The 13,863-nt window shown below is 56.5% G+C and overlaps 1 protein-coding gene across 2 annotated transcripts in view; it reads left to right on the plus strand.

Annotated features, from left to right (window-relative positions):
- Window positions 1-13,863, plus strand: part of BOP1 (BOP1 ribosomal biogenesis factor) — a 101,510-nt gene that overhangs the window by 13,639 nt on the left and 74,008 nt on the right. For both annotated transcript variants that reach the window (XM_024102695.3, XM_005291141.5), the window contains exon 3: window positions 10,583-10,708. In XM_024102695.3, the coding sequence (XP_023958463.2) occupies window positions 10,583-10,708 (126 nt within the window). The remainder of the gene's footprint in view (window positions 1-10,582; window positions 10,709-13,863) is intronic.

Genomic DNA, 13,863 nt, shown 5'->3' on the forward strand with positions numbered 1-13,863 from the left:
TCTGGTCTGGGGTAGTGCAAATTACTTGCCTGGCTGGGAAAGGAAGGACTTGCTAATAGCTGTTAGCAAAGAGGGCCCACCCCATCAGCCAGTGAATTCTGTTAAGCAAGAGAAATCAGGGTTTGATCCTGCAGGACAAGGAGGAAAGAGAAAACTGAATTTTGCAAAGGGAAGCCACAGGTTAACCCTAAAATGCCCAAACTCCAATGGTATTGAGCCAAAGGGGTGGCATGACAAACATGACTGTAGATGGACACTTGCAATGAACTTGTTGTTATTGCTAAATTTTGTAATTAATGTGTTGCTATTGCCACAAACGGTAAAAATATACAATGTGCCTAATCTTTTGGAGAATTCATTGAACATGTTAAAAGGAATACATGAAAACACACGTTATGTTAAAAGGCCTTGTTACACTGGGGTTTCACAGATAATGCCTATAAACAATATGGGAACTTTTCACAGGGGAAAGGACATTCCAGACCTAATGTGCTGTATGAAAAGGAAGACTGAGGCACACTACCATATTGCTTTCATGGCTAAATGCCAAGATTCCTGGACTATGAAGAACATTAATATCTGCATTTATTCGATGTTAATTGGGTTCCAAACATTGGCCCGAGCTTGTATGGATAAAGTAGCAGTTTTCTTTAGCTCTTGGCAAGATCACATGGCACATACAGGAACCATGCTGCCAGAGCAGATCCAATCCACTATTGTTCTAACTAAGTGTTACCTTGAGTTTGTAAAGAGGTTCAATCATGTTATTGAACATGACTTTGATGAACCATTTCTGTTATACACTGGTATGGCTTCTAACCCAATACTAGCTGTAGTGAGACAGAACCCAGGATGGGGAGCTCTTGGGATGCAGTCAGTGATGTTTGTGTCATCCCTTCCTGCATCAATTTTGCGTTGGGGGTGTGACGTTATTGACATAAACTGGGACCATATAGATCATTGTTGCAACCAAGGCCCTGTAGTGGCACCCAAATCTTGTATAAAGGGGGTCAAATGGGGTGTCTAGGACAAGGTTATGGTTTACTGGTTATGATTATGCTGTCTAGATGTGTGTATCAGTTTTGTAGTTGAAGTTATGAATATTGGCTCTATACTGTCTGTATGGCAAACTTATGCTATGCTTCTGGGTGACATCCCAGACAAGCTGAGATTAGCTCTGCCTAGCCTGCTTGATGGCCCATTAAGGACCATCAGCTATACAATGGACCCATTGAGAGAAGGCAGCTACGCCTTGTACCTCAGCAAAGTATGCAGGGACTGGCCCATGTGACTCCAGACGCCATGTTGCTGTAATTTTCCACAGTAAGAACAAAGAGGTGATCTTACACCTGGAAAAGACTATATAAGGCTGATGCCTGATCTCCATCTTGTCTTCAATCCTGCTTCTTACCTCTGGAGGAACTTTGCTACAAGCTGAAGCTTTGAACAAAGGACTGAGGACCCATCCCAGCGGGGGATGTATTCCAGAGACTTGATTTGAACCTGCAGTTTATTCCATCGCTGCTGCAAGCCTGAACCAAGAACTTTGCCATTACTGTATGTAATTGATTCCATTTAACCAATTCTAACTCTCATCTCTATCTTTTTCCTTTTATGAATAAACCTTTAGATTTTAGATTCTAAAGGATCGGCAACAGCGTGATTTGTGGGTAAGATCTGATTTGTATATTGACCTGGGTCTGGGGCTTGGTCCTTTGGGATCAGGAGAACCTTTTTCTTTTACTGGGGTATTGGTTTTCATAACCATTTGTCCCCATAACGAGTGGCACTGGTGGTAATACTGGGAAACTGGAGTATCTAAGGAGATTGCTTGTGAGACTTGCAGTTAGCCAGTGGGGTGAGACTGAAGTCCTCTTAGTCTGGCTGGTTTGGTTTGCCTTAGAGGTGGAAAAAACCCCAGCCTTGGGCTGTAACTGCCCTATTTGAGCAATTTGTCCTGAGTTGGCACTCTCAGTTGGGTTCCGCCAGAACCGCATTGTCACACCAGGCCAGAGTTGTTCTCCGGTTCATACAAGGAGCAAGACGCCTAGATTGCATCTTGAGTCTGAACTAGGAAGGGGATTTGGCCCTGTCAGAGCCGTGTTGGCGAGCACCTGGGAACACGGTACGAGGGGTTGCTGTGTTGGGCAGGGGTCGAGGAAGGAGAGCAGTAAAAGGTGGGGAGAGGAACGAGCCCCACCCAGCCGGATTGTGGAAGCTTCGGGGAGGAAGGCCCAGGATGAGCGTCCCCACCACCAGGTCTTGTGGATTCTCTGAGGCTCCTGTGCATTAAAGCCCTGAGCTTGTGCTCCCACACTGGCCAGGCCCGGACGCTCTTGCAGTGGGGCAGAACACAAAGTGCCAGCGCACCCTGCCAACCCACCGTGCAGGGGGAGGACGTTCGTGGGAGGTGACTAGACAGATGCTGCTGGGGAGCAAAGCTCTTCTTCTGCTCAGGAGCCATGTGACTAACTTCCTTCCGTAGTCCCCTGGCTGTGTCTCTCGAGCGCGCTGGCTCTCGTTGGGCACCTCCCGGACAGCAACAGCCCCTTGAGTCCATTGGTGAGCCAGGATCCAGTCTGAGTGGGGAGGTGCCGCCCCGTTCCCCTCGGGGACCCGGGGCCAAAGGGTCATTCCCCTGCCTGTCAGCAGGCTTGGGGCCTCTGTTCTTCGTGCCTGCCTAGGTTACAGGACCGTGCAATGATTAGGCCGTCGCTGTCGGGTTAGATTTCCTGCTGAGGGCTTCCAGCATGTGACAGGCCGTGCTTTCCTCCTGGGCAGCCCCTGTGCTGAACCGAGCGGCCCGATTCCAGAGACGCCCAGCAGCCTGCCGCTGAAGGCCGAGCGGAGCTGGTTATTGGCTGCTTTTATGATCCGGGAAGCCCCCTCTGCACCGCTGGTCTCTCTGGGGTCCCATGGAAGAGTTTGGAATCAGTCTGTCCCACGCTGGGGCGCTGTCAGTGAGAGCGTGCGCCAAGACTGGTGCTCGGACCCCGCTGTCCCGAGGGGCCCACCTGGAGAGCTTGATGTCACGCGCCGCGGCTCAGCAGGGAGGTCCGGTTGGGCGCTCTGTTTCTAAAGGATTCGGAGCACTCCATGGGACGTGAGGCCGCAGTACGTTCCCCTCCGTGCTGCCTGGTTGCTGCTTCTGTTCCCTTCTCCCCATGCAGCGCATCACTTAGCCCAGGCCTTTGTCTGTCCGCACTTCCGAGGCCTGCTCAGGCTCTTGCTGGGCCTGAGACAACCCACGCCTTTCCCGAGGCAGGCGCCGTCTTTCCTGCCACGTTTACAAACCCTAGGCCGGTTCGTGGCACTCGGTGGCTGCTGCTGATTTCGTCCAAGGGCGTCTCAGCCAGAGTGATCAGGCCTGGCTCCCTGCAGCTGATCCCGCGGCAGGCCTTTGGACTGGAAAGCTGGCGTGGTGTCTGACCTGCGACGTCTGCCCCGAGCAGCTCGCAGTGAGGCTACAGCAGCCGGGGGTGAGTTAGTAGCCGCTGCTAGCTTCACTTTGTTTTAGTGACGGATAAACAGAGGCTGCAGACCCCCACCCTTTGGCTCATTTCCCCCAGGAAATATGTGCCACTGAGGTGTCGGCTCTTCCAAAGGAGAGACCCTCTCCCCAACGCCTGGAGCTGAAGGACCTGCCTCTTCCCACCCTCCTCTTGGCGCTGGTGCTTGGTTTGGCGTGGCGGTTGCTTTGTTGAGCCCGGTTAGGAAAGCAGCAGGCAGCACTTCTTTGGAGGGGGGATGTCTGCACGGCTTTCTCTTGTGCCACGTCCTGGTCTCAGTGCTGGGCCGGGGCCTCTCCGTGCTTGGCACGAGGGCTCGTAAACTTCTTTAGCGACTCTCCCAGCCGTCAGACCTGGGCTGCACCAGTTGGTACACGCTGCCTCCGAATTCACTGCACTGGCCGAGCGTGGGTGCTCCGGGTTAGTGGGTGCGGCTGGATGGAGGGTAGCAGCCGCACAGAGACTCCCCGTCGTGGTAGGACTGGGGAGCCTAGAGATCTGCTTCTGGGGCACGTGCAGAGCCGGGAGCTGGGGAGAGCTGCCCTCATAACAGCTGGTCAGAGCTAACCTCCGGAGCCCCTCAGGCTCCTCAGAGAGGACTAGGCTCCCAAGGCTAATTGTCCAGTTACCCCTCCTGGAGGCCCAAACCAGTGAGACCCAGCCGAGCCTGGCCTGGTGAGGGCCTCTTGTGAGACGCTGGCGGATGTCTGGTGGCTTTAACGCGGCTACTGGGAGGGAGGCTGGGGCTGGTGCAAATAGGTTGGGGCAGCTGCAGCCAGAAGATGAACCGTCGTGTGTGTGTGTGGCAGGGGAGGGGGGGTCATTTGCCTCCGTCTGCAGCGGGAGCCCCCAGCGTAAGGGCTCTGGGCCAGGTTATACAGGTCAGCAGACTAGATCCTTAGTGTCCCGTCTGGTCTTTGACATCAGTGAAAGTTTCAGACCCATGCAAGCAAATTCTCTGAACTGCAATGCCCGATGTGCCCAAACTCTCCCGCTCTTTGGAGAGCGCAGTCCTGGCCGGTCCAGGCTCTCGGTAAGGGGCTTTGCTCTGAGCCTGGCAGACGGGGCCCTTCTCGCTGCCATTTCTGTATCATACGGGGGATTGGTTGGGGCCTGCTCGCGTCTGGGCTCACAGAGCTGCTGCAAAGACTTGGACTCCTGCCAGAAACTAGCACGCCTCTGAGGGTATGTCTACACTGCAAGGAGACCCCCGGGCTGGCCTCCCACCTCATGGGGGTCCCAGAGCCTGGGCTCTGCACTGCAAACAGCCCCTTCACCTGAGCCCTGCAAACCTGAGTCAGCAGCACGGGCCGGCCCTGGGTTTTACTGCAGTGTAGACAGACCCCGAGAGCGGACGTGGCTCACCAATGAAAGGGGTTCGGCGGCTTCATCCTAAGCCATATCACAATGCTACCGTGCCGTTTGGCCAGGCCCACGCATCTGGCCAGCTGAGTCTGCAGGGGGCCAGCCCTGGACTGGCAGGGGCAGCTGCAGGTCAGCAGAGAGGTGCAGTGGGAGAGCTGTGGGGTACAGGCCCAGCAAGGGGGCGCAGGGGCTCAAAGAGCCAGGAACTTGCAAGTCCTAATTCTGGCCTTCCCCCGCCTCCCTCTGTTAATCTTCCCATCCTTGTACCAATTCCCTGCGTGTCACAGGGGGCGTCTGGCTGGCCGGCCTCCCAGAAGGGCTACCAAGAGAAATAGGTGAACAGTTTGTAAAGTCACACATGGAGAGAGACACACTGTGGGGGCAGCACTCCCAACACACAGACACGCACACCCGTGTGATTGGCAGGTTGGACTTGTTTTCCCCTTTCGCAAGTCAAGGCTTCCCTGGTCATTAGCAGGCTCCAGAGAGGAGCACAGACCTGACCCCACCCCTTTCCATTCAGCATGGCCGTGTCCCAGCCTGGCAGAACGGTGAAGGAAACCCACCAGCCCAGACACGACTCTCCCAGCCGGCCTCTGCCATAAACCCCAGCGAGTGCAGCCCCCTGTTGCTCCCAGCCACGCGCACATGGTCCCACACACACGCTCCTGGACTCTCACACATTCGCACTTCACACCAGACTCCTGTGCACGCTTCATGCCTGTTTCTCTCCCTCCCCACCTGCCACGACTCCCACACCCGGCTCGCTGCTCCCATTTCCCCCCCCCCTCCCCCGTGCTGTCACCGATCACCCCAAATTCATCCCTTCTCCCCTCTTGCAGCCCCAGCACCACTTCCCCAGGCCTGCCAGCAGACCAGAGATTCACCTTCGCCCCCCCTCCTTTTGGAAGGGGGACTGCTGGGGGGGGGGGGGGGGGGCTTGGTGAGCTATGTATTTTCCAGCCTGTTCAGGCGAGGGGGGACTGGCTGTGGGGGGAGTGCGCTGGTGCTGGTTTAAGCCGGCGGGGGGGTGAGGAGAGAGCAGCCCCAGCAAAGCCGCTGATTGGCTCAGTCTCCCTGGGTGTGTCTGTGCTGCAGTTAACCCCCCCCCTCCCCATCAGCTGCCTCTGGGTGAAGAGCTCTACCATGGCAGTGTAGACGTTCGGGCTGGGGCTGGAGCCCGGCCCCTGGGACCCTTCCCCCTCGCACAGCCCGGCCCTGGCCCCAGCCTGCACGTCTGTGCTGCAGTTACACAGCCCAGAGACCCACCAGCCCAGCGTTTGTAGATCTACCCCCTGGGGCCAGGCCCGGGGCGGCTGGTGGAGCTGCCGCTGCGCTGGGCTGATGAGCGAGCTGAGACAGTGACTGGCAAAGCCCCCCCCAGCAGCCGCCGCTCTCGCCCCACTCAGCTGCAGCACAGGCCCTGCCTGGTTCACTCTTTCGGTGCAAGGTGAGACGGTGCGGGCGGGACTTTGCCAGGAAAGCTCGCTGCTCGCTCTGCCCCAGCGGGGTTCCGGGGCTGAACAGGTGGGACACGGCGTGCCGGCATTTCAGCGTAACTTCTTGGCAGTCGCTTTCACGACGGTTTTCAAATGTCGCGTCCCACAGCTGTGCTTCGTTGGGCTTTCTTGTTTTAATATCCGTCTCCAAGTTTGTTCTGCCGTCCGTCTCCTTCCTTCTTCCTCGCTTTCCGTTCAGTATTTTCCCTTCTCGTTCGTTCTTTTTCCTCCTTTCCCTGGTCTTGTCCCACGTCTCCGGCTGCAGTCTGAGATTGAAGGGCCGCAGCAGAGCTGGATGGGGCGTGTGCAGGACTGGAATAGTGAGGGGCTGCGGATCAGGATGGAGGTCTGATTAGCCACCTATGGGAGGTTTCCTTCTCCCACTCACCGCCCAGTCTCCAGTCCTGTCTGTGCTGGGAATCTGAGCTGGTGCTGAAAATGACTTTGAGCAACGTGCTGCCCCGATCCAGTGACGTTGGTTCCTGTTGGTGCAAACTCTCTTCAGCCCAGGTTACGGGTCCTGGTGCAGCCAGGACTTGGCTGTGAGTCTTGCTGACTCACCAAGTGCAGGCACAAGCTCACCTCCTTGTCCCCAGGCACAAGCTCACCTCCTTGTCCCCAGGCACAAGCTCACCTCCTTGTCCCCAGGCCCGCTGCGCTGCCTTTGGAGCTAGGAGCTTTTCCCGTTAGCGTTCAGCATTGCATGCTGCCCTCTAGTGGACTCCAGTGTTCCAGCGGCTGGGCCTGTGAGAGACGCTCTTCATTAGTTTGATCTCCGAGCAAAGCCCCCGATTTATCCACCATCCCTGTCCGTTCAAGCAGAAGTTAAAGGGGCCCTAATCTACTCCATGGTTTCACTGCTGCCCTCTGGGTGAGCTGAGCCCCGTCGCACTGATTCCTAGTCCCAGGAGGACTAGTAGAGCTTTTCCATGCACCAAAACGCACCGAAGGGTTTTCCCCTCAGCCCTTGATCAAGGAATGACCTGTGAGTGCGCTCTGCCATCTGGATAATCTCTGCAGGGGTGAGCTGGCTTCCCCCGCTGAGCCCTGAGCCTCCCATCAGTACGACGGCCTGCCTAGCTTCCAGGCACCTCTGGGCGTCGAGAGAGCAGCTCCCCAGAAAGCCTTTGGTCAGGTAGCAGGGTAGGGTCCCTGCCAGTCCGTGCTCGAACGCTGCCCTGTCTGAGGACTTCCTCGTGGCTTCTGGGGACTGTTCCTTCACTAGGGAGAGTTCTCCACAGCTGGTTAATGTCCGGAGAGGTAGTTAATCGTTAAGCACTAGAATCCTGCCTGCATCCCAGATGTGCTAGAGGGTGGCTTGGGATGGATTTTATACAAGGGCCCAGCTTAAGCAGCCCGAAGACCGTGGTTTGATCTCCGCTCTCGGGGAGCGCACAGCTTGTGTCCTTAGCTGGCTGGGCCAGCTGGGGGTGTCGGTGGGTTACCCAGCCCGAGGGCGCTAGGAAGGGGCCGGTGCTGAGAGCGGTGGACGGTGTGCCACTGGCTGTCAGAGGCGGCCTGCGGCGCCAGTGACGCAGTTTGGCGGTGCGAGCTCTTTCTCCAAAGCTCACCGTGGTGGCGGGGGGAGAGGGGAAGTGAGTGGGGGGGAGGTGGAAACTCCGGTCCAAAGCCATCTGAGCGCCAAAAGCCTGGAGAAAAACTTATCTCCAATCTCCTTCTTAAAAAAATTTAATAAAGCCTTTTGTTTTTGCAGTAATCTCATCCCCTTGCTGGCCCTGTATTTTCCAGGCTCTCTCCCACCCGGCTCCCTGCGGCTCGGCGGGAGCGGCGTTGGTGTTGCGTATAACCGAAGGTGATCGCACGCTGTGTGGATTTTACTGCTCCCCCGAGGGGGGTTTTCTGGGGCTGTTTTTCTGATTATTTCATTGAATCCTCTGGTAAACCCGATCTAGCCTGGGTCCCCCGAGAGGAGGGGTGGGGGGGAATCTCTTTTCCAGGGCCAGGTCTGCAGGTCAGCGAGTGGGCGCAGTCTGCAACGTGGGGTTGTCTGGCTACCCGTGTCGAGGGGAGCTGAGCCCTGCCCTGGCTGTGCAGGGTGGTTAACGCAGGCTGAGGGCCCCTCCTGGAATGCCCCGGGGGCACATCCCAGCATGCCGCGCGCTGACTCGACGTGCAGGGGGTGCTGGCACCGAGGGCCTCGCCAGGTTGTGCTGGAAGCTGCCTTCGGCGCCATTTTAGGCAGATCCGGCCTGATCCCATCACTTCTGACAAGCGGTCAGTGGGACCCGCGGCTGGCCACGCAGTGGGCACCCCTAAGTGCTCTGGAGACACAGGTGCGCGTCGCTCTGGAACGCTGCCCAGGCCCCCTGACGGCTTGGAGGAGCACGGGTAGCGGAGGGCTGTGAGTCCGGCCTTGTGCCTGGCCCATTCTTTGCTAGAACCGCCTCGGGCACAAAATAAAACTTGTGGTTATGAAATGGCAGCACCCTGGGGTGTCATCAGCGAAACCACACGCTGCAGGGACGCTTTGGGGGCTGGCTGCAGCAGAGGGCGTCAGACCAAGCAAAGGCTTATCTGGTGCTCAGCCCATGTCTCAGATACATTGTCCTTTGGCTTTAGACACCCCAACTCGAATCCGGCTGCCAGCACCTGCAGTGATCTTAGCCTGAGACTTCTCCCTTCACTCTGGACCTTACTAAAGTCAAGATATACCACGTCTACCGCTTCCCCCCCCCATCCACAAGGCTGGTTACCCTGTCACAGAAAGCTATTGAGTTGGTGTGACTCGATTTGTTCTTGACAAATCCATGTCAACTGTTACTTATCGCCTTATTATCCTCTAGGTGTTTGCAAATTGATGGCTTAATTATTTGCGCCATTATCTTTCCGGGCACAGAAGTTAATAATTCCCTGGGTTGTCCTTATTCCCCCATTTATAGATGGGCTCTGTATTTGTCCTCTTCCCATCCTCTGGAATCTCTCCCGTCTTCCAGGACTTGTTGAAGATAATCGCTAATGGCTCAGATATCTCCTCAGTCAGCTCCCTGAGTATTCTCGGATGTATTTCATCAGGTTTAGGTTGGACGTTACAAAAAATCTTCCTGTCAGGGTGGATAAGCACTGGAATCAATTGCCTAGGGAGGTTGTGGAATCTCCATCACTGGAGATGTTTAAGAGCAGGTTGGACAAACCCCGGTCAGGGATGGTCTAAATAATACTCAGTCCTGCCATGAGTGCCGGGGACTGGACTAGACGACCTCTCGAGGTACCTGCCAGTCCTACGGTTCTAAATCTTGGCTGCCAGGGTTAAAAGGGCTGTGGGAGGGGAGACTGTAATCCCTAGGGACATGTGGGGCGAGCATCAGAAATCCAGGGGCTGCTGGTTTGCAGGGTAGGGGAAGGGGCTGCTGAATGCTGAGCTGGGAATGGGTGGTGTGGCCTGCAGGGGCTGACGTGGCCTGTGCGCTCTGAATAGCCAGACCGTTATCTCCCGAGCTGCCAGCCCCCTCCAGGCCTGAGGAGCCTGCACATGGTTTTCTTCCTTGGCTAAGCACTTCTGTGCTGTTGCTGGGGCAGGGCTGGGGTAACCGCAGCATGCCTTCCTCAGCCCCATGTCCTGTCTGGCTCCACAGCTCTGCGGTAGCCTTGCCTGGGCGTGGAATGAGCGAGTGTCCTCCCAGAGGGGGTTGTGCCATGGGCTGGGGGGTGGGGGGGGGCAGGTATCTGCAGTCTGACCCTTGGCTGGGGGATTTAGCAGACTGTGGCCAGCCAGCAGAAGCTGCAGGGGGTAGGAAAAGTCACCCTAGCAAGTGTGTTCTCCTCTGTGTACGGGGGAGGCAGCACAGGTGCCTAGAAGGTTGCCCCAATGGCTGGCCTCCAGGAGGTTGGGGCTAATGACTTTCTCTCTTCACAGCCCTGGGGGGACGTGGGGGGAGGGCTGTTCCTTTTTTAGAGTCACCTAGTCTAATAAACGAATTCCTTCCTTGGGTGACATGGTGACCCTGGTCACCCCAGGAGCTTTAGAGTAAGGGCTTGGGTGGTGGGGAACCAGCAAGGACCCCGTGGGGGGAGAGACCTGGGAGTGCAGTAAGTACTGGCTCCTGTGATGCTCTGCAGCAGAGGGACACTCTAGGGGCTTCAGTGAAATTCCCAAAGGGGGGTGGTTACCGAGTCAAACAAGTGGTCACGTCACGCACAGTGTGATGGGGTCACACTGACCCAAGTCTCTGTCTTCTCATTGCCTTGCAGGCCAGGATGGCTTCCCCGAAGAAGGAACAAGTGCAGTGCCGGAGTTTGGAGACCGAGTCAATGCCCAGCGCCCAACAGGGACTGCCGCTGAGGGGTGAATACGAAGACGACAGCTCAGACGAGGAGGTAGGACCCAGGTTGAAGTGGCATAAGCTCTGCTGTGGTTGGGTCATGGTGGGCTGGCTCAGCAGGGCACGGCTTGGTGGGCTGGGCATTGCAAAGTGCGGTTCATGGTGAGTGGTAAGGCTGTGGAGTTGGTCCCTGCTTGCTATGTGGTTCGTAGAGCCTGCCGGCCTCTTCTGCGGAGACTGGGAAGCCAAGGGAGAGTCCAGAGGCCGGGAAGTAGTTCTAGACGGCAGGAAGGAATGGGGAGGCAGCTGATGCTACCTGGGAAGCAGTGGGGTGTTTTTTGCATGTGCAGTCTTTTCACATTTATCTTGAGTAATTCATTGTGGGGGTCCACACCTTGGAAAACTTCGCTTCAGGCCTGCAATGTCCGATCTATCCGGAGCGTTTTCAGGGCAGGAGGGAAAACCTCAGCAGTGTCCCAAAGGGAGTGGGAGCTAGGAGCCGTGCTGGAGAAAGGGGTGCTGTAGTCACCCTCCATGGTGCGTCGGGAGATGGGACGGGAGATCTGGCGTGTTGGTGTGTGGACAGCTGGTGCTCAGGAAGGCCAGAGGAAAGGGAATTGAGACAAAGTGCTTTATCAAAACAGGCAGCATGTTGGGACAATATCAACAGAGAGGCCTTCTTGGTTCGCCTTGGGGGCGAAGGGGAGAATTTCCCCACGCTGGCTGCCCTGTGGGCTTGGGGGGGGCGGGGTGTACATACCATTTCACCACTTCCATTGTGTGTCTGTGAAATCGTTACCCAAACTACTGTGAACTTCCACTCCCCAAGACACCTGCACTGAGTGAGCCAGGCCAGCGAAAGCGCCTTGTGCACTTCACAGGGGTGAAAGCAATGAGTGGCGAGGGAAGATGCTGCTGTCTGGAGCGCAGGCCTCACGCAGTGCTGAGGCTACTGGCCAACGAATGTCGAGGGCCACTGAGAATTGCATTGGAAAGCCAGTGTGCACTGGACAGGTTCGCAGGGAGCCTGGCAATCGCTGCCAGACTGACTTCAGACCCTGGTCAAATCATGGGATGAAGGTTGAGAGCCAGGGTTCACATCCATCCATCGTGATTACGGCCGGCAGGTCGGTCGCCCCAGCTCCAAACGGACACACTAGGAGTGGAAAAGGGACAGAGAACGGCAGGGAAAACCATGAGGGGGATGGAACAACTTCTGTGTCCAGAGAGATTCAAAAACCTGGAACTGTTCAGCGTGGAAGAGAGACGACTAAGGGGGGATACAGTAGAGGTCTATAAAATCATGACTGGTGCGGAGAAAGTGACTAGGGGAGTGTTATTTACTTCTCATAACACAAGAACTAGGGGTCACCAAATGAAATTAATAGGAGGCAGGTTTAAAACAAACCAAAGGAAGTATTTCTTCACACAACGCACAGTCAGTCTGTGAAACTCTTTGCCAGAGGATGTGGTGAAGGCCAAGACTATTAACAGGGTTCAGGAAAAAACTAGATAAGTTCCTGGAGGATCGGTCCATCAGTGCTATTAGCCAGGCTGGGCAGGGATGGTGTCCCTGGCCTCTGTTTGCCAGCAGCTGGGAATGGGCGACGGGATGGATCACGTGGTGATTCCCTGGTCTGTTCATCCCCTCTGGGGCGCCTGGCACTGGCCAGTGTCTGTAGACTGGATGCAGGGCTAGATGGATCGTGGGTCTGACCCAGTGTGGCCGTTCTTACGTTCTAGAGGATAATGGAACCTTCCGCAGTAAGCAGTTCTCCGGGGGGTTGGTGAAGCATTGGTCTTGCTGGACAAACAGGATGCTGTTTTGAATTGCCCAATCGGTGACCCAAGGGAATGGAGTAAATGGGATACGCTGGGTTCCAGTAAAGCCCCTAGTCCGGTGCCAGGACGGAGGGGCTCCAGAGGCCCAGAGAGGCGCGAGAGCCAAGGGCTCACCCTAGGCTCGTAGGGCAATCAGCACTGGAGCGCTTTGCCTCTCGGGTTAGGCTGGGAGAGGAGCTGCTGTAGCTTTCTGGGGGTCGTAACGGGGCTCGTCGCTCTGTTCTGTGGTCGTTCGTTTGCAGTCCCCCAGAGACGGCTTACGGGCGAGGAGACGGTGCCGTGCTGCTGACGCCCGGGGCCGGCACTGCCGAGGGCTGGCGGGGTGTCTGGAGCGACAGGCTGCTGCCCAGAGAGTTGGGATGGAATTATCCGAGCTGGGGCTGGCGGGGCCGCGGGGCTGACGCCCCAGCTCTCATGTAGCACGCAGCAATCGCAAGAGGTCAGGACCTTCCTGTTACGTCCCCTTTGAGAGAATGGGGGTTGGGAGCCTGCTTGCCTGTCTGGTCCGGCGAAGGCCCTGGAGGTTCGATGTTAGCAGGCTTGAGGCCCACCTGGGCTAGGGCTGGAGCTGCGGAGTCCCTGCCCCCAGATCTGGAATAGAGATTTAGAGGGAAGTGAAATATACGACTATAGAAAACGTACACTTGTGTAATGGCTACAACATAACCCAGGGAGAAAACCCTTTCATGCAGGAATTCAAGGTCTCTCTCCCCAGCTGGTCCTATTTCAGGGCCCCAGTGGGGGAAGCACTGATTCAGAACCTGCTGACATCAGAACAACTTTCAGTGGTTTTGTTCCTGGCTTCCCAACCCCCTTTCTGTGAGTGTATTTATCTCTCTTCCATAAGAGCCCTGATGCTTCCGCTTCCTGTGGCTGGGATGCGCACGCTGTATGCTCTGTGTTCGCCTCTGCAGGGAGCCCTCGCGTGCCTATAGCTGGCTGAGGGTACGGGGCCCAGCCACCCCTTCCCCATAAGAGAGAGCGGGGCCAGCTCCCCTCGGGGCCAGCCGTGTTTCACCCAACCGGGCGCCAGTTTCTCACTAAGCCTGGGCTCAAGTTGAACCTCCAGGTGTGGCCTCCCCCTCCAGGGTTAATTAGAAGCTCATTTGAAGTCTGTAGAGAGACACTAATGGTCCCTTCCAAACCTGGTGGGTTGTTGCCCCTAGGTGCTGTGGGGACAGCCCAGTTCCACCTGCAGGCACTGGACTCTCCCCTCACAACCTGAGGCTTCCCTCTGCCCAGCAGCTGTGGAAGCTGCAGAGCCCTTTGGATCATTGAAGGAGTCGCCTGGCTACTGTCTCACACACCCCGATGGTGCAGCTGAGGCCTGGTGGGCCGGGCGGGGACAGAATTGCACTGCAGGTTGGG

Source organism: Chrysemys picta, chromosome 2 (genome assembly GCF_011386835.1).
Source record: "Chrysemys picta bellii isolate R12L10 chromosome 2, ASM1138683v2, whole genome shotgun sequence".
NCBI classification, from domain to species: Eukaryota; Metazoa; Chordata; order Testudines; family Emydidae; genus Chrysemys; species Chrysemys picta.